This window comes from Amborella trichopoda, chromosome 2, assembly GCF_054954075.1.
Source record: "Amborella trichopoda isolate Santa Cruz 75 chromosome 2, AtrichopodaSantaCruz75HAP2 v2.0, whole genome shotgun sequence".
NCBI classification, from domain to species: Eukaryota; Viridiplantae; Streptophyta; class Magnoliopsida; order Amborellales; family Amborellaceae; genus Amborella; species Amborella trichopoda.
In genome coordinates, this window is record NC_142337.1 from 42861041 (window position 1) to 42885381 (window position 24341).

The 24341-nt window shown below is 37.1% G+C and overlaps 2 protein-coding genes across 51 annotated transcripts in view; one reads left to right on the forward strand and one right to left on the reverse strand.

Moving 5' to 3' along the window:
- Positions 1–220: 220 nt before the first annotated feature.
- Positions 221–1850, forward strand: LOC18440952 (cyclin-U1-1). Its single transcript, XM_006851085.4, has 2 exons — positions 221–731; positions 1461–1850. Exons 1-2 carry the CDS (start codon positions 370–372, stop codon positions 1726–1728), a joined length of 630 nt encoding a protein of 209 aa, XP_006851148.1. The 5' UTR covers positions 221–369; the 3' UTR covers positions 1729–1850.
- A 1037-nt stretch (positions 1851–2887) lies between these two features.
- Positions 2888–24341, reverse strand: part of ATXR2 (histone-lysine N-methyltransferase ATXR2) — a 74039-nt gene continuing 52585 nt past the window's right edge. For 7 of the 50 annotated variants that reach the window (XR_016050610.1, XR_016050609.1, XR_016050593.1 and 4 more), the window contains 8 exons: positions 23981–24068; positions 23093–23141; positions 22922–22976; positions 22669–22738; positions 22477–22546; positions 11021–11097; positions 3393–3449; positions 2888–3180 (listed from right to left, as the gene is read on the reverse strand). Coding sequence is in view for 11 of the 50 variants with exons in the window: in XM_011627570.3 (XP_011625872.1) it covers positions 3049–3180; positions 3393–3449; positions 11021–11097; positions 22477–22546; positions 22669–22738; positions 22922–22976; positions 23093–23141; positions 23981–24068 (598 nt within the window). In the remaining 39 variants the exon portion in view is untranslated. Of the gene's footprint in view, positions 3181–3392; positions 3450–6261; positions 6700–9671; positions 10176–10285; positions 10411–10597; positions 10939–11020; positions 11098–19589; positions 19789–20029; positions 22547–22668; positions 22739–22921; positions 22977–23092; positions 23142–23561; positions 23621–23980; positions 24069–24341 lie in introns of those variants that run through there. The other 43 variants (XR_016050576.1, XR_016050592.1, XR_016050603.1 and 40 more) reach the window with 23 other exon arrangements.

The window sequence follows — 24341 nt, forward strand, 5'->3', positions numbered from 1 at the left end:
GTTCAAAAAAAAATATTTTTTAAACTTTGAATTTGGTCCATGAAATAAATGTAGCCACCCAATTTCACATCGATGGAAAATTGGTCCATGGAAATTACCGTATTTAAATACGGTATGGACGGCTGTAATTTTTACTTTTTTATTCAGTGTGCCTTAATAAAAACGATATTGTGAACCTTATGAGAGCTAATTTATTTATTTTATTTCCACGTGGCATTGATAGCACAGCGCAAGCAGCGGATAGGCATGGGAGAGCTACGATTCACAGGCAATCACTTTAATACGTGGCAAATTTTGCCCTCCTTAATTGTCGTCCGCCGGAAAAACATGAGAATTTCCCGTCGGGGGAGCGCCGGCGTGCCCTAAGCCATGCAAGCCACACCATACGACGGCGCCGAGTCCTCAACTCCGCGAATCCTCGCGGTTCTTTCCTACGTCTTGGAGCGACTCGTGGCTCGAAACGAGCGGCTCGGCTCCTCAACAAGCCCAGTGAGCCTGAGCAACCAGAGCTTGGCTGTCTTTCATGGCGTTAGGGCACCAAGCATAAGCATTCCAAAGTATTTAGAGAGGATTTATAAGTACACGAATTGCAGCCCTTCCTGCTTTGTTGTGGGATATGTGTACATGGATCGTCTGTTTCACAGGTACCCCGATGCGCCCCTGGTTTCTCTCAACGTCCATCGATTGCTCGTCACCAGTCTCATGGTCGCTTCGAAGGTGCTCGACGATGTGTAAGTTTTCAAAGAAATTATTCATCTGGGCTAGGTTTTCTTAGTGGTTTTGGTTGTTTGTCTGGTTCATGCTGGGTGTTTTTCTTTTATGATTTTCTCTTTGGGTAGTTGGGGTGTTTTTTTTTTTATTCTCTCTTTGGGTAGTTGGGGTGTTTTTGCTTTTTGATTTTCTCGTTGGGTAGTTGGGGATTGGGGGAAGTTTGATTGTTTAGTTGTGGGATTGATTCTGGTTCTTTGGGGGAAGTGGTTTGTGTTTGATTAGTCTGGGATTTAAATTTTTTATGGGGATTGCTACTAGCTTCCATTAACAAGAGAGATTTTGACACTAGAATTGGCATTAAGATGACCTATGCTTACTGTGTTTTGCACTAATTTCCATTGAGTCGAGTTCTAGTTTTACATTTTAATTGGATTGAGCCAAATACTAATCCAGTGTAACCTTAATTTTATTCATGTGTTATTGTGGACAGCTTTCTGAATGGCAAAATTTTACTTTCATCATTTTATTTTCTATTTTTTCGGAATTGATGATTCAGCTTATAAAATAAAATTACAATTTCTGTGTGGTTTTCTGGGGTGGCTAAACTAAAATGCTTGTGGGTAGCAGAATTCTTTTTTTGTGTTTCCTCCCTGTTGTTACTGATCTATGAAGTTAATGTACCACTTGATCGATGGGCAAATGAATCTGAGTATAGAATTCAGCTAACCATTTGTTACCTTTTGTTGCAGGCATTATAACAATGCATTTTATGCTAGGGTTGGAGGTGTGAGTAATGCAGAGTTGAACCGGCTGGAACTTGAAATGTTATTCCTATTGGATTTCGGTGTTATGGTGAGTTCTCGGGTGTTTGAGAGCTATTGCTTGCATTTGGAGAAGGAGATGATGTGCAACCCCTCAGCCCATAAAATTGAGAAAGTCATGTGGAATTTAGACAATGAGATTGAATTGTCCATTGAAGAAACACCAAAAACTTCACCTCCTGAGATCTTGTACTGACAAGTCATAATGGAAAAGCATAGGAAAAAAAAGAAAAAAATGAAGATTCATGTTCTCTTTCAATCCAATGCTATGTGGGATATGAAATTTGTCATGTGAATGCATAAAATTTCATTTTCCAACTGTATGTCATGCGCCTCTCTTACATTAAGCAGCTTCTGATATAGACACATCCAGGTATTTTTTTGGACACCAGAATCACTTTAACCACGGCAAAATGCCCTTTCAATTAATAAAAAGTGTACTTTTTCTATCTTGTAAAGGAGTCACCCCCATATTTCAAGGAACCACTCAAAATCGTAGGCCTGACATAATTCAGCATTTGCATTCCGTTGTACTTGCAAAAATCTGCCTACACAAAAGGCATGTTTGGTCCAGACAGTTATGATCATGTAGGACACCCCTCCGCAAAAAAAATCCGGGTTCTCTGTTGACATGAGAATAGTGAGACTGACCTCATGGATCAAATAATAATTGGAAAAAATAACTGCTCTTTTGGAAACCCTGGACTAGTGGGAATTGGGCCATTATCGGGGACCACTGTGGTTCGACCCATGCCTCTATTTCTACACATATCCGTCAGGCCTGTTCAACAGCAGAGGAAGCTTTGGCACTACTATAGGGGTCAGGCTCCTCGAACCTCACTGGAATGTCTCTATTATTATTGAGGGAGATTCTATGAACGTTATTGTCTGGGCTTCAAACTCTTGTACCCCAGTGGGCCCTGACTCACATTTTTTTATGAAATTGAACACCATTGTAGGATATACTTGCCTTCTAGAGATATACGTGGAGGGAATCAAACCAGGTAGCAGACACCCTCACTAAGGACATGGTAGCCCAAGACCCCCCTTGGAACCTGTTTTTGGACGGTCTCTTTTTGGATGTACCCTTTTTAACTTTTTGTAACTAGTGTAAAAAGGCCTACTGTGTATCTTTACACCACAACCCTTATGGATGGGGTTTTTTGTATATAGGGCTTCCGCCCTGTGGATAGCCTATATCTTTTGGAATTTTGTACTTATTATTCGTTTAAGGTTAACATTCCTGAAAAGAAAAAAACAAACTATAGAGCCTCAATCGTCAGTCATGTTTTCTAATGAACAAGCTACCATATATATTTAGAAGGTGTCTAGATTCTAATTGGAGGCTCTTGAACTGTACGGGAAGAGGCAACTGGTACTTGCCACATTGCTTTCATTTCTCAAGATAGAACAAATAAAAAATAAAAATAAAATTAATATTGCTTCTGTTTCTGCTTCATACTGGCTTATCCATCGAAAAATAATTTAGGAAATAAATCATACTTGGCATATAATGTCATTTTTCAAGTGAGCTACAATGTTTGGACTCTTCGAGGCACTTTGGACAGGTACATTTGAAACCATAATCTGCAAGTGCTGCTTGTCTCTCTTCATAAGGAAGGTCTTCATCGATATATGAAATTGTAATCTGCACGGATTTTCAGGAGAGGATCACAAAAGCGGCCAATTTGAGTATGTATTAGCCAAAAATCCTTAATAAGAACCGAATAATTATGGCGAAGCATACATGCAAGAATAAACTTGCTGCAATGACGTACACAACAGGACACTGTGCTCATACTGAGATAAAAAACAGGCCAGTTTGGAGCCCAATTCAAAGTCAAAAGTTGAGACATATACCTCTTCGCCTGTGTGGATGTCTCTAACTGCAACTATTATTGCCTGACCATCTCTATCCTGTAGTGACAATTGATTGCAACTCATCAGCAACATGGATATCTCCATAATTAAACATACGATGCTAAGAGAGTCCTAACCTATCCAGCATGCATACATATTTCCCATTAAGAGGTAATGGTTTTCAGTCATCCTTAAAAGAACACCTCTATCATAGAAATTAGACTCATGTCACACTAAACACGGCATTGAAATGCTTCTCATGGCAGGCCCTTCGTTCAAATCTAGGAGATGCCTGGTTCACTAGATAATATGCCCAGCTTGGAGCCTTCATAAGGGAAGAAAGACATATCTATATATATATTTATATATATATATATATATATATATATATATATATATAGAAAACTCTACAAAACGCCTATAGACAAAAATGAATAGTGATTTCACTTACCCTCATCACCATCCAAACTTCTTCGCACAACCACAGTTGTCAAGTAGTGTTTCAATTTTTATTTTTTTTCTTCAAATCAAAATTAATTGAAATTTGGAGCGTGTACATCTTAGTGAAGCGCACCTAATCAAAATATGAAAAATGTAATTCACAAAATATAAATTGACAAAATACCCTCGTAAATTTTCAAAGGTATTTTGGTCAATTTATATTTTACGAATTATTTTTTTCATATTTTTATTAGGTGCGTCTCACTAAGATGTACACACACTCTAAATTTCAGATCATTCCAGATTGATTCTGAACCGATCTGACGATGTTGAATGTTTGGTAGTGCTTGAGCCTTCACAAGGAAAAAAATATATATAAATATATATATATACATATATAGGAAAGGTCTTAAAAACGCTTATGAGCAAATTGCTATAGTGTTTCGCTTCCCATCATGGACATGCACGATTTTGCCTAAAAACTGTCACGGACCTACGGGAGCTGTTGGCGTTCCCCGCATATGTTTTGCGTCAATTTTGAGTGAAAAAAATCCTGTCACGAACATGCTATGTCCGTGACGGTATTTAATCCACGCTGTTCGAAAAAAATCCGTTCGAAAAAAATCCATGCCGTTTGAAAAAATCCATGCCATTTGAAAAAAAATCCATGTCATTTGAAAAAAAAAAATCCATGCCGTTCCAAACAAAAAAATTCATTCCATTCCAAAAAAAAAAATCTATGCCGTTCAAAAAAAAAAATATCCATGCCGATCGAAAACGGGGCATTGTGAAAAAGGGGGCCTATATATATATAGGGAAAAGTTTATATAGAGTTGAGGCTCTAAACAATCAAATTTGAGCCTACCACAAAAATTTCACTAGAAGAGGTTGTTTTGATGCCCAAATATCTTCAAATTGATAATCTCGACATCAAGATGCCTTCTGGACATGAGAAAAAAATGGATTGCAAGTTTTGGAAATAATGTATTCTGTAACACATTTTTAGACCGTCAATTTTCAAGATTTTCACGTTTTCATAGATATGTCGATTTACACTATATTTGAAGCTTTAAACTTTATAAATAAATATAAGAATATATTTTTAAGTTATCACAAAGATTTCCAATATTGAAACCACATTTCTAGACGCTATTTGAAAGTAGGATCTAATTTGATTATTTAGAGCTTAGGCTCTATACAAACCGCACCCGGAAAATAATACAAAATGCCAATAGTGAAGTTCTACAGTATTTCACCTACAACTTTATCACCATTCAAAGTTTATCACATAGTCACAGATGTCAGATAGTGTTTGAATTTTAATATTTTTTTTACAAATCATAATGATCTGAAATTTTGTAGTTGTGTGTGCCTCAGTGAGATGCACATGAATAAAATATAAAACAAATAATTTGAATGATAAAAATAATGCAAAATACCCCTATAAAGTTTCAAGGGTAATTGCATCATTTTATTTTATGACTATTATTTTTTTAATATTTTATTTTGGTGCGATTTGGTCAAATATACACACGCCCCAAATTTTAGATAAATCTGATTAGTACAATAATTATAAAAATTTAAATACTACCGGTCAACTATGATCGTGTGATGAGATGTAGGTGAAGTACTATAGAACTTCATCTATAGACGTTTTGTAAATGCTTTTATATATATATATATATATATATATATATAGGTTGTCTAGAGTTAACAATCCCTCAAAATACAAAGATTAAAGTTAGAAAGGGTTGTGATGGGGGTATTTATCAAAAAGATGATTACTTTCTGTTTAAAAAATTATTTTAATAGGTACCTTAACTATTAAGCAAGGGAAAATTTGATATTTTTACAAAAGTACAAAAGCATTTTGAAAGTTACTATCTTGGAATTTTATTTGTAGAGTGCTTTTGTCTTTTAGTAAAAATTTCAACTTAATCCTTTATGAAGATGACAAAAGTACCTTTTATCTTGTAGTAATATTTACAAAATTGCCCTTACTTAATGATGAAGATATGACAAAAATTGACATTTTTTAAAATATAGACTATAAAATTAGTAAATCTGCCCTTCACAACTATCTTTATTTTTAATCTTTGTAATTTGAGGGGTTGTGAAGTTTAGATTATCCATATATATATATATATATATATATATATATATATATATGCCTCACTTATGAAGACGGGCGATCAAGAGCGGACCAAGCGTGGGATCGAGAACAGGGCATTGTGAAAGGATAGAAAGATCCCTATAGTTGGGAATGCCATCAGTAAAATGCATATATTAAGGATCACAGTCCCCAAATGTTAGGAATTAAAAGCCCAACCTCTTGGTCATCTTGATCCCAACCTCCCATGATCACATTCCCCAACCTTTTGGGGTTCTTGCGCCCAACCTTAACGAGTATATATACTTTAGGCCTATGTACTCTTTAAAGTAGGGATCTCTTTATTTATAGTCAGCAAACAATACAACTATATCAAAAGTATAATTTTATTGCTGGTGGGATATAAATAAAGAATACCATCAATTTGGTCATTATCTTGGTCTCTAATGCAGATCAAGAATCCTAACAGGTGAGGATTGAGAACCTAAAATTTTAAAATCATGATTATTTGAAGATCCCTTTGCCAGAGTGCAAGAGCAAGATTTAGGGGAGAGGAAATCCAAGCAGCTATGAGTCAGCCTCCCATCTGCTTCCCTAGTCATGTGGAACAAAAAGACAATCATCCCTTCTGCTAGGATGAGGAACTTTTCCACGATGTTAGCAATAACCCAAGATATGACGTGTCATGCTGCTCTTATCAGGTAATAAGCAGAGAGTTGCCCTTCACCATTAGGACTCAAGGATGCTCACAAACACCTACAAGCATAGTATATGACTTAGCTACAACTTTGGGATCTCTTTGTAAACTGCTCAGTGGAAGGTCCCCTGGGGAATTACCACAAAGTTGGGCTCCAAAAACCCTGTCGGGTTCCACATTGTAGTATCTATGAAAAGTCAAGTTTCAAAGTGCTATTTCACTTTGTTTTACCACAAATGAATCCCGAAAACCTAATACCAAGAACACATGAAAATGGCTACAATCCCAACAAAGAAAGCAGGAGAAACATGAATAGAATAATACACTAATATCCATAAAATATTCGAAATTGACTTTGTATGATTTGTCCACAATTGCATGTCGGATCTCCTTTTTAGTTTCTTCAAAGAGCACCAATGGTGAAAGAGATTTCTTTAAACCCTAGAGGTAAATTGAAAAAATTTAGACTAAACCAGGTTACTTGCAACACCTAACAAATCTAAAAGGGTCTAGTTGTTCCTTACGTAGAAAAAACTCGATCTGATCCTCTAACGACTATGCACATCCAAATAAAAGTATTTAGTATGAATACTTTGTTCTTATATCATGCAATTTATCAAACACATGCCAAAATTCAGTTTATCATATTAAATCATGCAAAACAATATGCATAAACAGTACAGACATAGGTTCCTTCTAATGTTTTCTAATGTTTTATTTTAGCTTTTGAGAAAACATCTTCCCATGTATGCATCAGACATTTGAAAAAGACTCATTTTCTTAGGCGAAATCCAGAGTTTCGCTTGCACACAAAAATGAATTCACTTGCACACAAATAAAATATAGAATTTTGTATTTTATTATTTATATAAAAATATTTTTGTGCATGTGCATTCATCCTCAGCATGCAATCATTAAATACTATATCGTAATCTCATATTACAAAATTAAATCAAGTAAATAAAATAAATATGAAATAAAAATCTAACTTAGTGTTTTAAATAAGAGGCCCAAATTATCAATTAATATTGGTGACATCGAGGTTCTACAAATAATATATCACTTAATCATGTTTATTTTCCCATGTAAAGCCAAAAAAAAAATAAGGGTTTTCTAATCGACATCCTTTCCAAAAGGAGATAAAAATTATACATGTATTTTACTAATCGTAAAATTTTAACAGACCAAAACCAGTCTCTAGGTTTTGGCACAAGTGCCCAAGGCCTGGTTTGGGTAGGGCCTAATATTTGTAGTAACTCCATACTTACTATATAGAGTGAGCACGATTTTCAACTGTCTCTGTTAAAAAACTCTATATAATTTTACTACAAGGATCATATGGAGCTGGAGTTCGTTCAATCTCAAAGTGATTAGCCCTTTTTGAGTATTCTTTTTAATAATAATGAGATTGGGTCAAATAATACCCATTTTGATTCCTCATTATCTTGATTCCTAGAAGCACATCAGATTGCCCCATGTCCTTTATATTGAATTCAGAAGACAGTAATTTCTTAGCATCCTCTATGCATGTAATGTTACTGCCTAGTATGAACATATAATCCACATACAAGTAAATAATAACAACAATACCATCCTTCACTCTGGTTCCTAGTATGAACATATAATCCACATACAAGTAAATAATATCAACAATACCATCCTTCACTCTGGTTCCTAGTATGAACATATAATCCACATACAAGTAAATAGTAACAACAATACCATCCTTCACTCTGGTACATACAAATCTGTCAGTGTCATTGGTTGAGAATCCATGTAGTGATTCACAAGCATAGTACCTTGTGTTCCTGTCCTTTCAAGACAAATCCCCTAGAAGTCTACTTAAATTTCTTCATGTAGTTCACCATGGAGAAAGCAGTTATAACATCTATTTGGTGAATCTTTAGATGATATATCAAAGCCAACAATGAGTACTCAGATGTTGGCTATTTGGGTGATTGCTACATACGTGGTCAAAGAAGTCAACACCTTCCTTTTATCTATAACCCTTAGCAACCAATCTCACTCTAAATTTTGCAATAGTATCATCCAGCTTTATTTCCGTTCTGAAAATCCAGTTACATCTCAAACTCTTAGAGCCATTAGGTAGAACCACAAGTTTCCAAGTGTTGTCTAGTAATGTTCGTCAATATAAAATCTATCTCATTATTGACCACTTCCTTCCAAATGGGGCATCACACGAGGCGGCTTAAAACTTAGGGTCTTCTTCTAAGATATACATCTGAAAGTAAAGTCCAAAATCAGTCGCTTTCCTTACTCTCTTGTTCCTCCTAGATTCCAAGGCTTCAAAGTTTTCATGCTCATTAAGTTTATGTTCCATGTGATGTTCATAGCATTCTCTATCATGCTCACCAATGACCCTGTGTTTGAAAAACTCTGCTTCCCCCTAGACCCTATGATGACATTGGAGTCCAGGCCCAGAAACATATAAGCTTTGTTAGTTCAGCATATCATACAAAAAAGCACTAAAATAGTTTTAGATCCCAATTGGAGCATCTTACGGTCAGGAATGTTGGGTTTTATGGCCTTTAAAGGCCTAGAGAGATTGTAAATATTAAAATTTGTTACAAGCACTCATAAGGCCTTTACACGGCCACAAAATCCCAACAAAATTTCTCTCTCTAGCCTCTCCCTCTTCATTGTTCCCCAGAAGGGGATTTTCTTATCTACTCCATGAAAAAGCCTATGCCCAGTCATGCACTTTCTTTGAAATAAATCCCTATAATTCATTTGTTTTCAAGGTTTAGTTTGGTTAAACAATATGCTTGGATGGAGAAAAAGTATAGAGGGAGAAAGTTTCATCCAAGAGTGAGGAGTTAGGGCAAATTAGTAATTTTCCATATGATAACTTGTATGTGGAGCTTGGGAAGCCAAATTAAAACTTGAAATTCAAGGAGGTCATATATATACATATACAAATCATGTGTTTTTTCCCTTAAATTCCTAAACAATAATATCATAATAAATAGGAGAAAGAAATTTTTAACCAATCTAGAGTACATTAGCACTGCAGTAAAATCACAAAATTTATGAAGATACCCTTCCGTATTCAAAACATATTTTTTAAATATTTTGGGTTTCTGACATAAGCACAACTAACTCAGCTATTCCAGCAAACCATTTTTTAAGACATTGGAACTTGGACCATGTTTTGGGTATAGCACTTGATAGAGCAGAATGGTAGCTCAGGATTCGTGTAGCCAACCCAAAATAGTAAGAAAAAGGCTCTGATGATTATGATGACAGAATTTAGACCATGTGGATGTTCTTTCACACTATGAGATATATGACACAAAGCTTGTTTCCAGACCTTGTACTTCATCCATCCAAGTAGGTGGCATGACCATGTTGATGAAATCTTTCACACTATGAAATATATGAGACAAAGCTTGTATCCAGACCTTGTACTTCATCCATCCAAGTAGGTGGCATTGCATCTAAAGTCCCAATCTGACGAATCCCAACAGTCTAGGTTCATTATCATCCAACTCTCAGTTTTGTCATGCCATTCAAGCTGCATTGTGCAAGGAATCAAAGGAATAGTTTAGCCCTTGCTAGACATCCAGACCTTGAGTTTAAATGCTGTATAAATAGCATCTGCCATTGGTGACTAGGACTATATACCCAGTAAGCTACGAGATACTCTTTGCAGGAGGAGTCCCCCACCCCAGCCCGAGGCCACATCAGCCTGCCGTGTGAGTACCACGCATCAAGCAATAAAGCCCCATTATCATGGTGACGGATTGTACCTATACCTCATTAAAGCACTAGAATGAGTGTGGGGTTAACTGTGGAAAGCTGTCAAACACATCTTCAGCGTCATGAGGAAAATGTGTTAAAACATAATTTATACAAGTCAATCTCTATGGCCCACTGTCCAGCACCCACTATCCATAATGCACATCCATAAATGCAAGCACATAAGAAAAAGAGGGATAACATGAATGGGAACAATTCTATACTGATTTAGGGTCCAAGTATATAGCAAGAATGAAAACAAAACCAAAGCCCTTGAAGGCCACATCTTCTTAGAAGTGGATGCAAATCATCTCACAATGTCTATGGAAGTTTCAAAATTCAAACAAATATTCTACTATAAGAAGGAACAAATAAAATTTTGAGATTTCAATGGACTTTGATAAATTATAAATTTCACCAATCTCCGGCATAATAACTAAAACAACTAATGCAAACTATAGGACACCAAAATTGCATAAACACATGCAAAATTGAGCTTCAAAAATTATATGACAAGGCCATTGCTGAGGCATGCATTCCTGAAAAAACATGCCTCCACTTCTATCACTACAGAAGAAAAAAAGGAAATCTCTCAAAAAAATTCAAATTCATAATGTATACCTCGTCTCTTTTGAAAGCCTTGGCATTCGGGCTGCAAGAATGATTCATACAACTTTGTAATGGGAAGAAACCTGTGCCTAGTAAACAAAAAGCACACCAACGATTAATACAGTGATGCATAAAGACCTGAAATGAAATTGAAGGAGACATTCCAGTATGATATTTAGCAACGAAATAGCTACACTTCTTACTTTAATACTAATCACTGAAGTGAACATCATAGAAGACAATATTGATATGCAACAGTCTTCCCAGCCAACAATGAAAGTATTCGTGTGGTAGTTAATGCACTCGCACATGAGATGCTGTGAATTATGATGACAATGTGCTCTGTTATAAGCAAAGCAACTACTGGACTGCTGGTTTGCAACAAGAGGAATCCAGACTAATAAAAGCAACTTACATGTAAGCATAAGAAATACAAGGTCTGATCCATAAAATATAACTGTTAAATGCTTGAGCATAAACTCTGCAATTTAGCCACACAGAAACACCTCATCATATTCCGAGAATTGATTCTAGTCATCTCCAGCCTACTAGATTTTTAGGGTGAAAACTAGCCTAAATGAAGAAAGGATGGTTTTGAGTTCATGTTCCACAGTTTTGAGGTACTCTTTTTCATGTGCATAGGACCTATATGTGGAAATGATGTAAATTACTATCATTCACTCACTAATCTTTAATAAAAACCCCTAAAATACGTTAAGAGAACATTTTCAATTTAAACAAAGCTAAAATATCTACTATATCAGTACCAAAAAAAACAACCTTCTGTAAATCAACATGCAGTTTTAGGAATTTGTTTTAATATCTAGGAGATGAGATTTCAAATGCTTAATCAATTGAAATCGGTCCTTAAACAAAACCAACCAAAATAAAAATTCCACCGATCAAATTCAAAGCTAGCCCATAGCCAAAGAGTAGAAATGGATGTAGAATAACTTTAAAATAACTCTGGAAGGTCTCCACAACTAGTTTTAAGGATTTTGAAGTTAGCAGGTGTAAATAATTAGGTTTTTGACTTTGGATGCAAAATTAGGGTTAAGGTTTCAAGGCATTTTATTTAGGGTTAATTCCCGGGAAAATCTATGGTTAATTTTATGTTTTTAGTGAATTTTTAACGGCGAATATTTGCTAGTTTGGAGGGTTATGATGAAAGCAATTTGAAGAAAGACCAAGATAGGGAAAATATGGAAGAAAGACAAAATTAGGAAAGCGGAAAGAATAAGTATTCAAGGAACGAAAAGAAGCAAGAAGAGAAAGACATGAAAGAAAAGAAGTAAGAAGGGAAAGAAAATAAGTAAGAAAGGCAAGAAAGAAAAGACAAGAAGTAATGGAAGGAAAAAGAAAACGAAAAAAAAGAAGGGAAAGAAGAGAAAAAACAATTGTAGAGTGCCCCAGAGAGGGGGACCTTGGGAGTCCACCCCTCCCCCTCCCCCTCCCCCCGTCCCCCTCAAAAATAAAAAATAAAAATAAAAAAGAAGAGAAGAAGAGGGTGTAGAAAAACTTTAAAATAACTTTGAAAGGTCTCCACAACTAGTTCAATGGTTTTGAAGTTAACCGGGTGTAAAAAATTAGGTTTTGACGTTAGATAGAAAATTAGGGTTAATATTTCAAGGGATTTTATTTAGGGAAAATCTATGGGTTAATTTTATGGCTTTAGTGGATTTTAATGTGGGAATATTTGCTAGTTTGGAGGGTTATGATGAAAGAAAACATTTGCAGATAGAAGAAAATAGGGAATGTTAGGGTTTTGTGGCCATTAAAAGGCCTTATGAGAGCATGTAATGAAGAACATATAGTGAAAAGTTGGCTCCAGTGGGACTGTGGTCCACTTTGGACTGTGAGGCATTTCTAATGCCTAGACAAACCTGAGCTTTGACTGGCTATGGCTCAACGTGATGTCCAAAAACCGGTAGTCCTGGGCATTGTGTGAACACAACCAATAAGATTTTCAATGTGGGGTTATCCCTTGATGAGGTCGAAAATGTGCCTTGGATAGTTGGCTAAGGGCCATGGATTTGACCCTTGTGCGTGATGGATGGCCTGAGAGGACAAGGGCCTAAATCCTTATCATTGCCATCACACAACATGTACACTAAGTAGCCATCCGAGAAGCGGCCCTTTTGGATAAGGGTGTGTGATATATACATGTGCAGAAGAGATGCCTCCTTGAAACACTGGACTGTGTTAAAAGGACTCATGGAGCATATTGCTGAAATAAGGCCAGGACTTGTCCACAGGGAGGGACCTGTAATCCATGGTTTAGAATCGTATCTCCTTCACTCTATTGACTGACTTTGATAGTCCAATCTTGAACACCTGTGAGTGGCTGTGGATCATGGGAACTATTGGGTCAGTTTGAGAAGGTGCAGTGAGATACAGTCTCTAAAGAGTATGGAGTCCTCAATATATCTATTGTAATCCTAACTCTATGGATCTTATTCTCATCAAATCTTCTTAGATATGTTTAAATATGTTTTAATTATTTTTCAGATAATTAAAATAAATTATTAAAATTCTTTAGGCATTTTATTTTATTGAGAAATGATGTTTAACTAAGGAAAAATCAATTTTTCAAATTTATTTTAATAGAAAAATAAAATATTTAGAGGTTTTATAAAATTATTTTATTATTTGAAATTATGTTTAAAGTATTTGGGGGCCCATTGAATACATTGGGCCCACATTTTATGGGGCATGCAACCCACATGGCCACCCTATGGGTGGTGTGCCTCACCTTCTCTAAAGTTTCCTAAATTGAAAGATAGCAATTATGTCATACGTTGACTTGATATTCTAGGAAACTTGTTGTGCAGAGATTTTGATTGATTTCAAAATTGGAAGGTATAAGAAATTAATAATGATTGATTTCAAAACAAGCTGTAAGAAACTAATTGTGATTGATTTATTATTTCATATTTGATGGGAATGGAGTTATGAAAACTAAGGTATAATGGTTCCACCTCATCCCTATAATCATAATGGTTGATCTAATGGATGAATGGATAAGATCTCTTCACCCCACAGATCTCCAAGATCAAAGGTCAAGATTAAGTCTCACAAAGATGGTAAAACCTTAACCATAGAAACTCTAGCCTTTATTCTACATAAACTAGCTATAGGTGGGGCTCATTCTCTAGACTTGATGTCATGACCCTGCTCCCTACCGTCCCTGCCAAACCCACAGAGGGATAACCTTGGACCCCCCGAAGGACAATAGGGCGTGGGGTCACAACCACAGGAAGAGACTACCACTCGGGTTAGAGTGCGCTCAATCACTTGGAAAAGGAGGAATTTTCAATATCAAAGCCAACCACGGAAGAAACGAACAACAATATACATAACAATAATCTGCTGGACAACCAAGTCCCAAGATACATAAAACAGTCCAAACTAATATATATAAGTCCAAGGCACAAAAGGCCTAACATCAAGACATATTTCAAATCAAAATGGACTATATGGCCAAACCGTCAACTAAAACATATAATGCAAAAAGGAGCTTCGACAGGAGGGGAGTAAGGGACCCCAAGCGCAATCCCCAGGTCACACCGCTCCAAACACACTGGCTATCTCTCTACATGGAGGAAGATTAAAAGAGTGAGCTGTAAAGCCCAATAAATAGATCTAGGTGCCATGCAATCATGCTTATCATGTCAATAATCAGGTTTTTCTGCTAGTATTGCAAAGCATGGAGTCATGAGTCAAATCATATTTAACAAACGTGTCTCGCATGATTTGTTTCATGGCAAAGTAATAACTAAATAGATTGATTAGATATGATATGGACAAGAAGTCGATCAAATCATTCAAGCATGAGCCTTATAACAGATCAAAACAATTATGCATGTATATGTCAAGCATAATCAATATCAAGAGATACTAACTAACTCCCTAACTCATGACGTAGAAGCCCCACCCATCAAGCCGATCAAATCCCGATGCCTAGAGCCTCTACCATCCCATCAGGAGGGAAGCACCACCAACGAGTCACTCTGTTGCGTAGTACCTCACACACACACAGCCCCCAACATGCTTTGGAGAATTTTGATAGGCAGGGGCCTTGCAAGACACGGACGACCCTCTCATTTGCCCTTCTGGCGAGAGAGCGTTACACTACCAAAGGGGTTCTAATGAGTAGTCTCACATAGATTTTGGGGGGGGGCGACCCTCCCAAATACACACACTCCTAACTCTCATCCTATCATAGAGAGTTAGGGAAAGATCACAACTGTCGGCACAGACATCTCGTTATATCATAGCAAGGGCATGTCTCCATATGCCCATAGCTTATCACGAGCATGTTGCTATGCACACATATCTCATCAGTAGCATGCTGCCATGCACCCATATCTCATCAGTAGCATGCTGCCACGCACACATATCTCATAAGTGGCATGTTGTCATGCACACATATCTCATCAGTAGCATGTTGTCACGCACACATATCTCATCAATAGAATTTTATACATATAATCACAAAAACATCACTATATCATATTATCATGCTCTTCAGCTCAAGAGACATTATCATATCAATATCATGCTATATATCAATGCAATAGACATCGCCATGTCATATTATCATACTTATCAGCTCAAGAGATATTATCATGTCAATATCATGTTATATATCAATGCAATAGACATCACTATATCATATTATCATGCGTATTAGCTCAAGAGACATTATCATGTCAATATCATGCGATATATTAATGCAATAGACATCACTATGTCATGTTATCAAGTTTATCAGCTCAAGAGACATTATCATGTCAATGTCATGCTATATATCAATGCAATAGATATCACTATATCATATTTCTGGTTTTCTAGGATGAACATTGTCCACCTCTAAGGGATTATCATTAAATTTAACAATCATTTAACCCTGCAACCAATTTTATGAAAATGTAGACTCATAAAAAGACAACTTTCATATAAGAAGTAGCTCGAAATATTAGTGTAAAGTTTGTCAAACTACTTGATGTTCTCGGATGAAATTTTTGTCTTGCGCAGCAGAAAATCCAGGGTGACACCTTACTTGAAACACGATCATTTCTTTCAAACCACCAGGAATTTTATCATGATTCCAAAACCAATTTTAAACTAGACTAATTTATCTAGCATTTCACAGTGGTTTAACCTCATTTGGGTACATTTTGGTCCGTGAAAAGCTTCACAAAAAGCATGTTAAATCCCTGGAATTTCGTTTCACAAATCTGACATGCTTCAGCAAATGGTTAATAGCTTTCAAATTAAATGACATATTAACAAGGGGTCTTTTCCATGTAGAAATACATTCAATATAGTACTGATCCACCAAGATTCATGGTCTAAGGCAAGGTTTAAGGTACCCTAACAATCTCTTAAACAAGAATCACAGTTCTGGAAATCAAAATGCTCTTCAGAAGACTTTTAATAGCATGCACCCGCATCCACACTCACACCCATAATCGAATTTCACATTTTGATTAGATAAGGAAACATGCATTAACATAAGAATGAAACCATGGAAACTAAATCCATTTACCTATTCCAAATCGAAACCCTCAAGATGCAATGTTCTACAAGCTCTACTTCGATTGCCAAGCTTCAAGTGGAGTAGGTTCAAGCTTGAGAAGTTAAAGACTTAGAGAGGTTAAATGACTAAGGGAGAAGATGGAGAACGTGGGGGAAAGAGGGGCAAGTGAGGGAGAAGGAGGACAGAGAGAAACCAAATTTATAAGTGGATGGAGGGTATATATAAGTATGGGGGATAGAAGTATGCATGTGCCACTGGCACTCAAATTGTCATGCATGAGGAAAGAGAAAGCAAGCATGGGGAACACAATGATGAGGGTGGAAGCATGCATGTGCCACATGGCACTCAAATTGTTATCCATGAGGAGAGAGAAAGCAAGCATGGGGAACACAATGATGAGGGTAGAAACATGCATGAGTGAGAAAATTTGAGGGGAGATACTCTAGACCACCATACACCACCTAGTGCCCAACCGCACGCTTATGCACCCGCGCTCTAACATGAGCCTGTCAATCCGCGCTCAGCAACACTCATCCACCTGCGCTCTCAATGCGCGCCAGTCTACCCACGCTCAGCAACGTTCTTATCCATCCGCGCCCAAATGCGCACTTATCCATTACTTCGGGAAACTCCCAAACCTTACACTTGATATCTCTCTCTAAGCCTCAAGGAGTCGAATGCCACTCTCTAAATCTCTCCCTTCTCTCTCCAAGCTTTAGGGTTTAAGACAGAAAATAAACACTAAGGGGTGATATTGCCCAAGCTACATAGCCTAGTCCTAGGTCTTGGCCTTATGCTCTTGTTGAACTTCGATCAAGCATATCCCATGTTATGCTCTCTGCTGGTTTTTACCTTGGCTTCCTAAATTTGTGAGACAAGTTCTTAGACCTAGATCCTGTGTGCCATTGTTGGAGAAGACCAAGTTTAGAGTGTGCCAAGTCTTTAGGGGTGACCTAAGGTAAGGTATAAGGTAATCTCTTGGTTTATATTCTTTTTATTCCGTTGCATCTTTATTTCCAGATCTGTACCATGAATGTATTTTTGTTTTAATGGCAAGCAAGTGTGAGTCTTTGGTGTTTTATTTGTATCACATATTGTATTGGACACTTCTGAGTGATTCACGCAGCAATACTAAAGAAAAAGGTATTTATCGATATTGGCTTGCCCGCACACATAGTCCACCGTTCATTGGTATCAGAGCTAGGACTTCTAGCTGCAATTTATTTTCTTTTATTGTCACTGCTGTAATTTGATTCGAGAGTCATGGCCGAACTCTTGAAATTGGAAAGATTTTATGGGAGCAATTACTCTTCTTGGAAGCGTAAAGTGGGATATGTCCTCTATGAGGAAAATCGCCACGATATGTTTATCCATGACCCCCCTCCGGTTCCAAGAGGGAATGCTTATGAAAGATAGCATGTACAACAAGATTATGCACAATAGGAGCAAAAGAATATGCTTGCTAAGCAGATACTTCTTATTTCGATGCATGACTCTTATGCATTGGAATAAGAGAACTTGAAGACTGCAAAAGCAATACATGGAAAGCTAGAGAAAGAATTTGTTGATTCTTCTTTAGTCAAACACCTTGCTTTAAAGAAGCACCACACGATATGCAGATGGCAGAAGGAGTCAACATTGCTGAGCACGTGCACATGTTCCGAGCCCTAGCTCGTGAGCTCGAAGCTATTAGCATGAAGCCCCCCGAGCCCATGCAAATTTGTCATCTCTTGAACACTCTCCCAACTTCTTGGGAGGTGTTTATATCATCTCTCTGTCCGAGAGAATACTCCCAAATTATAAGAGCTTTCTATCCTCTTTAACGAAGAGGAAGAGAGATTGTAAGGCCTTATGAGAGCATGCATTGAAGAACATATAGTGAAATGTTGGCTCCAGTGGGAGTGTGGTCCACTTTGGATTGTGAGGCATTTCTAGTGAAATGTTATGTCTCACAGTCCAAAGTGGACCACACTCCCACTGGAGCCAACATTTCACTATATGTTCTTCAATGCATGCTCTCATAAGGCCTTTAAATGGCCACAAAATTTTCCTCACTTTCTCTCAGCCCCATCCCATGTACATGTTTGGCGAACACATTTGCCACTAATCCCTTGGTCAAAGGGCCTGCAAGCATTGCCTCAGTGGGAAGATATACGATCTCTATCTCGCCGAGTTGGACTTCGTTCCAAACATAATAATAAGTTGGCTTGATAAGGACTTTAAATGGAAACAAAACTCCAACATTTTCTACTTGACCTTTGAAGGCCTTACAATCTCTCTTCCACTGCTTTAAGGATGATATAAAGCTCTTCTAATTTGAGAGTATTCTCTCGAACAGAGAGAAATGACATAAACACCTCCCAAGAAGTTGAAGGAGTGTTCAAGAGATGAAAAGTTTGCATGGGCTTGGGGGGCTTCATGTCGATAGCTTCGAGCTCACAAACTAGGGCTCGGAACATGTGCACGTACTTAGCAATCTTGACTCCTTCCGCCGTCTACAGATCGTAGTACTTCTTTAAAACAAGGGCTTGTTAACTAAATAAGGATCAACAAATTCCTTCTCTAGCTTTCCATGAATTGTTTTTGCAATCTTCAAGTTCTCGTATTCCGATGTATAAGAGTCATGCATCGTAACAAGAAGTATAAGCTTAGCAAGCATATTCTTCTACTCCCACTGTGCATAATCTTCTTTACATGCTGCCTTTCATAAGCATTCCCTCTTGAAACCGATGGGGAGTCATGGATAAGCATATCGCAGAGATTTTCCTCATATCCCACTTTACGCTTTCAAGAAGAGTAATTGCTCCTATGAAATCTTTTTTATTTCAAGAGTTCGGCCATAAAACTCTTTGCAACCGTGACTCTTGAATCAAATTATAGCAACAGCAATAGCAATAAAATAAAATTAAAAAAAAAAAGGCAGAAAGAAGTCTTAGCTCTGATACCAAAACTCTGATACCAAAAACAAAAATACATTCATGGTACAGATTTGGAAATAAAGATGCAATAGAATAAAGAGAATATAAACTAAAAGCACACCTTATACCTTGCCTCAGGTCACCCCTAAAGACTTAGCGCACCCCACACCGAGTCTCCTCAACAAATGGCACAGGAGATCTACGTCCAAGAACTTGTCTCACATATTGTACTGGATACCTATGAGTGATTCGGGTAGCAATGCTAAAGAAAAAGGTAGAAACATTTTGATCGATATTGACTTCCCGGTCACATAATCCACCTTTCAGAAAATAAGGGAGAAACAAAATTAGGAAAGCGGGAAGAATAAGAATTCAAGGAAAGAAAAGATGTAACAAGAAAAAGAAAAGAAGCAAGAAAAGGACATAAAAGAAAAGAAGGGAGGAAAGAAATGAAAGAAAAGAAGTAAGAAATGCAAGAAAGAGAAGAAAACAAGTAATGCAAGGAAAAAGAAAAACGAAAAGAAAAGAAGGGAAAGAAGAGATGAAGAAATTGTTGAGTACCTTAGAGGGAGAGACCTTAGGATGTGCTACCGAGCTTTCTCTATGGCCTTTAATCAAAGAAATCAAGAAGCCCTTTCTAGTACACCCCCAAAGGTTCTCAAAATAAAACATCTTAAGGCATTGGACATCCTTCTCTCCTTTTTTGTATACATAAAGCAATCTGACCTAAAATACCCTATGTAAATAAAATAACAAATTGACAGAACTGCCCCTGAATGTTCTACAACACCAACAAGAAATAAATACCCCTACAAAACTAAAATATATTAAAATCCAAAGTAACACAATCTGGTGCAATTACCCTACCATAGGGTTGTATCTTAATTGTTTTTCTCTGCTTTTTTATTAATGAAAAACAGGTATGGGGTCTTCTCCCCCACTAACTTACCCAAAAAAATTCTCTTTCAATTAGGAATAACTCGACCCCATCGAGTACGCCTTCATGCAATGTTGATAAAGGGCCTTCTGCATCCTCCATAACTCACGCTCATCAATACGTGAACAATCAATCAACTAATCTTTCCAATCAACCAAGTATCTCATGTATCAACAACGACGTGTATCAATGGTTTCAACATCCACCACAACCTCTATCTCATCCTAAATAGCTGGATCCAAGTTTAGGTGGATCACCTCAAAACTTGTAAAGATTGGCAATATTAAAGATTGACGAGATGTTAAAGTACTCGGGAAGTCTAGGAGATGAGCATTATCAACTAACTTCTTGAGAATCTGGTAAGGCCCAAACATTCATTGACATAACAACCTTAATCCCTTCTGCTAAAAAGACAGCCCAAAAAAATCAAAGTTCTAGTAAAGAAGGTACACTTCTTAAAGTTGCCATACAACTTATTCTCCCTTAGGATCTCTAAAAAAAGAGGTGGGTAGAAAAACTTCTTATATACCGGAGTCAATGGTGTATAAGAAGTTTGACCTACTATTGGATTTGAACCAATGACTCTGCCATATGAGTGCACTAAATGATCACCTCAACCAATACTATATATTATAATATCATCAAAGCATACAACCACAAATTTCTCAATGAATGGTCATAAAATTTGGTTCATCGTAAGCATAAAGGTGCATGGTGCGTTGTACAAACCAAAGGGCATGACTAGCCACTCATAAAGACCCTCGCTAGTAAAGGGTTGTAACCCGGTGCTTGTCCTGCTTAAGCAGGGTCCGGAGAGGGGTGGGCTGGAAATGGTCCTAATCTTTGGCTTGTGCACAACGTGGTCTCTCTCAGGACTCGAACCCACGCTCTTGCGCTGGCCACCCGAGCCTTTTTCCATCACACGAAGTGACGACCCCTTCTTATAAAGACCCTCGCTAGTCTTGAAGGTTATTTTCAATTCATCTCTAGATCAAATATGATATTGATAGCATTCACCCCTGAGATCAATCTTGGAGAAAATCTAAGTGCCACTCGACATATCAGTGTAAACCCTTTTCTTAGCAATTCAATGACTTGCCTATGCAACCCTTTATGCACCGCTGGACTCATCTAATAGTGGGCCAAGCGTGGAAGAGATTTGCTCTAAGAGTTAGAAATGTACAGTATAGCATATTTCTCAAAGGAGGAAGGCCAATAGAAAGCTCTTTTGGAGTGAGTTCCTCCAAAAAGGAGTGATATCTTGTGGTATCGATGGACTCTTTACCTCTTCCTTAGTAGCAAGAGCACATGCTATTTGCATCTCCTTGCCCTTCAATTTAATTTGCATTTTATTCAAAAGGATTGGCACCTTTCCCCCTCCTTTTGAGGAACTTGAGATTCATTACTTCATTCCCAGGTTGTATCATATCCTTTTGAGGAAGAGGTGTATCCTGTTATTATCCTCGGTGAAGGAGAACGTGTTCTTCTCACCATCATGGTGTATTTTCCCATCAAATTGCTACATATGGACAAGCAAAATGTGACACACCTCATTATTGATAGCAAGCAAGCAACGCAACTGTATTGAAAGTACAGTTGTGCTAATAGCTAGCTATAAACAAAGAAAATGATCGATTTGGTTGTTGTTTTGAACTTTAGGGTTGGATCGAGATCCGTAACAGCAGAAATCCGGATGCTATTAGTGGGGATCGAGAACCCAAAATTCAAAAATCGAAATCCTTGAGAGATTTGTTCCAAAGGCGATAAAATCGAGACCTTAGAAGGGATTGCCAACCAAAGTAGGAGATCCTTGTAACTATGCTCAGTCACAACATTGACCATCCATCCTTATCCTCAGACAATGGTGATGAGCTGTTCTCCTCTTTTATGCCCATACTTATTTATAGGGGAATAGAAGCCATCTCCTTTGTCCCTTGATAATAAAGATGAAGGCTGGCTGGTATGAGAAACCAATACTATAATATTAAGTATTTATTAATAAGCATGTAGATCCTCTTCAATCAATATTGTACCCAAGAAAGATCTGTTCAGCATAAAAATCTAATAGCACCTTGACAACAAATGGAATAGTCATCACCAAGAGCTTTCAAGATGGGTTGAGTGACTTCCATGGCTTCTTCCTGCAGCAATTTAATTGGAAACTAAATAAATATAAAATTGAGTAAAATTACTGAGTGGAATTAAAACACTTCAAATTGGGATTAAAATTAGATAATAAAGATGAGTGGATAACCCTCTTAACCTTTTTCGGAAACAAAAGGTCATCAATATAAATAAAGTAATCCTCCACAGGTGATGCTACAACTACATCACTGCATAAAGGTTATTTGATCCATATAAAAATGTAAGCCTGACAAGAAACTTGAACAGATATACAACTTTAGAACTAATAATACAAGGTAAACCATAAGTTCGTAAAAAAATATAGTATAATTAAGAAAAAGGAAACTGAGAGAGATCATTACACAAATGTTATCGACTGCTAAAAAACTTACAGATTGTTGAGCTCAAACATGCCAATAATGTTCCCATAGATTTCAAGGGAAAATACTAGGCAAAAGATCAAGGAGGCAAACTCATATAGGATTGATGATCAAAACGTAAATGCATGTTCAAAGTACCCTAAAAGAAATTGCTGAATGATAAAAGGGGAACAAAAAGGATACAAGGCGCATAATCCTCACAAAATATTGAGTCCTTCAGAAGTTGCAGAGACTGAAAAGAGAATTAGCAATCCTTAGTTCAGACTCTGACTAAACAATTAAGAAATTCAATCCTGTTACAGATTAGAATTTCTCCATTGATAGGTCCATAATGACATATATATAAGCTAAAGAAGTACAAAGCTAGACTTGCATCAAATAACAAATTGCACATGCGCATAAGGATAACAAATATGTAATGGTTAAATCAGTTTCAAAACCAATGATCAACGAAGGAAAGCCACAAAATTTATTAACTAAAGAAATTATATTTATACAGATGTGAAACCCACAGGTTAGGTTCAAAGTATAGAATGAATGTTTACAGTTTATCATTCTCGTCCTAGTTATGAAGCATAAATGCAGAAATTTTCCTTTACTATAATGAGTGAAAATAGAAGCAGGTATAACAACATGATTGAATAACACATACATCTCTCTCTTAAATAACCTCCTCTGAAGATTGGCGACCTGATTTTCCCACACCATTTCCTAAAAGCCAATGAACTTTTAGGGCAATGTGAAATCGACATGAAAGTAGCATAAATATACATTACCATTCACAAATAAAGAAAAGAAATCTACAAGAATTTATCCTATGATTAGAGTATATAACAGATAAATTGAAGGAAGGATATTAAATATCCTCACTGCCCCCCATAGAAGCTCAATTGATTTCCCGTCTTTGAACATACATAGTAGTTACACATTATTAAACATACATCCGGCAAGAGTGATTCTCAAAATTCATAGAACCCACTCCAAACGATGAGAATAAGCCAAGCCTTTTGTGTGCATAGTAGTACACATGATGATGAAAACTTAAGTAGACAAGGGAAAGAGGCAGGTCACCGTGAACGCTAACTCCCGCATTTGCATTCTAAATGAGGCTTCCTGGTTGCAATCAATATCATTGGGCAAAGCAACACAATCCCACCACCTACAAGAACACAAATTGGGGGCCTTAGTCCAAATTTATTTAATAAACAATATGAAATTCACCAATGATTATAAGAACAAAGTAAGGTTGTCATACGGAAGCCGACCCCTAGACCCGGCACGTCGACCTGACTCAAGTCTGGTTTCTCGACGTGTAAAATGGACCCAGAAACATTAGGTCTGGGTCCAAGTGACCTAGACAGGTTCGGGTCAAGGTCCAAGCCCAGGAATTTGGGTCTTAGTCGGGGTCGATCCTACCCCACATATTTACATT

Excerpts from the sequence above, each read along its gene's own strand:
- LOC18440952 (XM_006851085.4), top strand. The coding sequence starts at position 370 with ATGCAAGCCACACCATACGACGGCGCCGAGTCCTCAACTCCGCGAATC. Across the intron at positions 732-1,460 it reads TCGAAGGTGCTCGACGATGT|GCATTATAACAATGCATTTT; the intron begins GTAAGTTTTCAA and ends CTTTTGTTGCAG.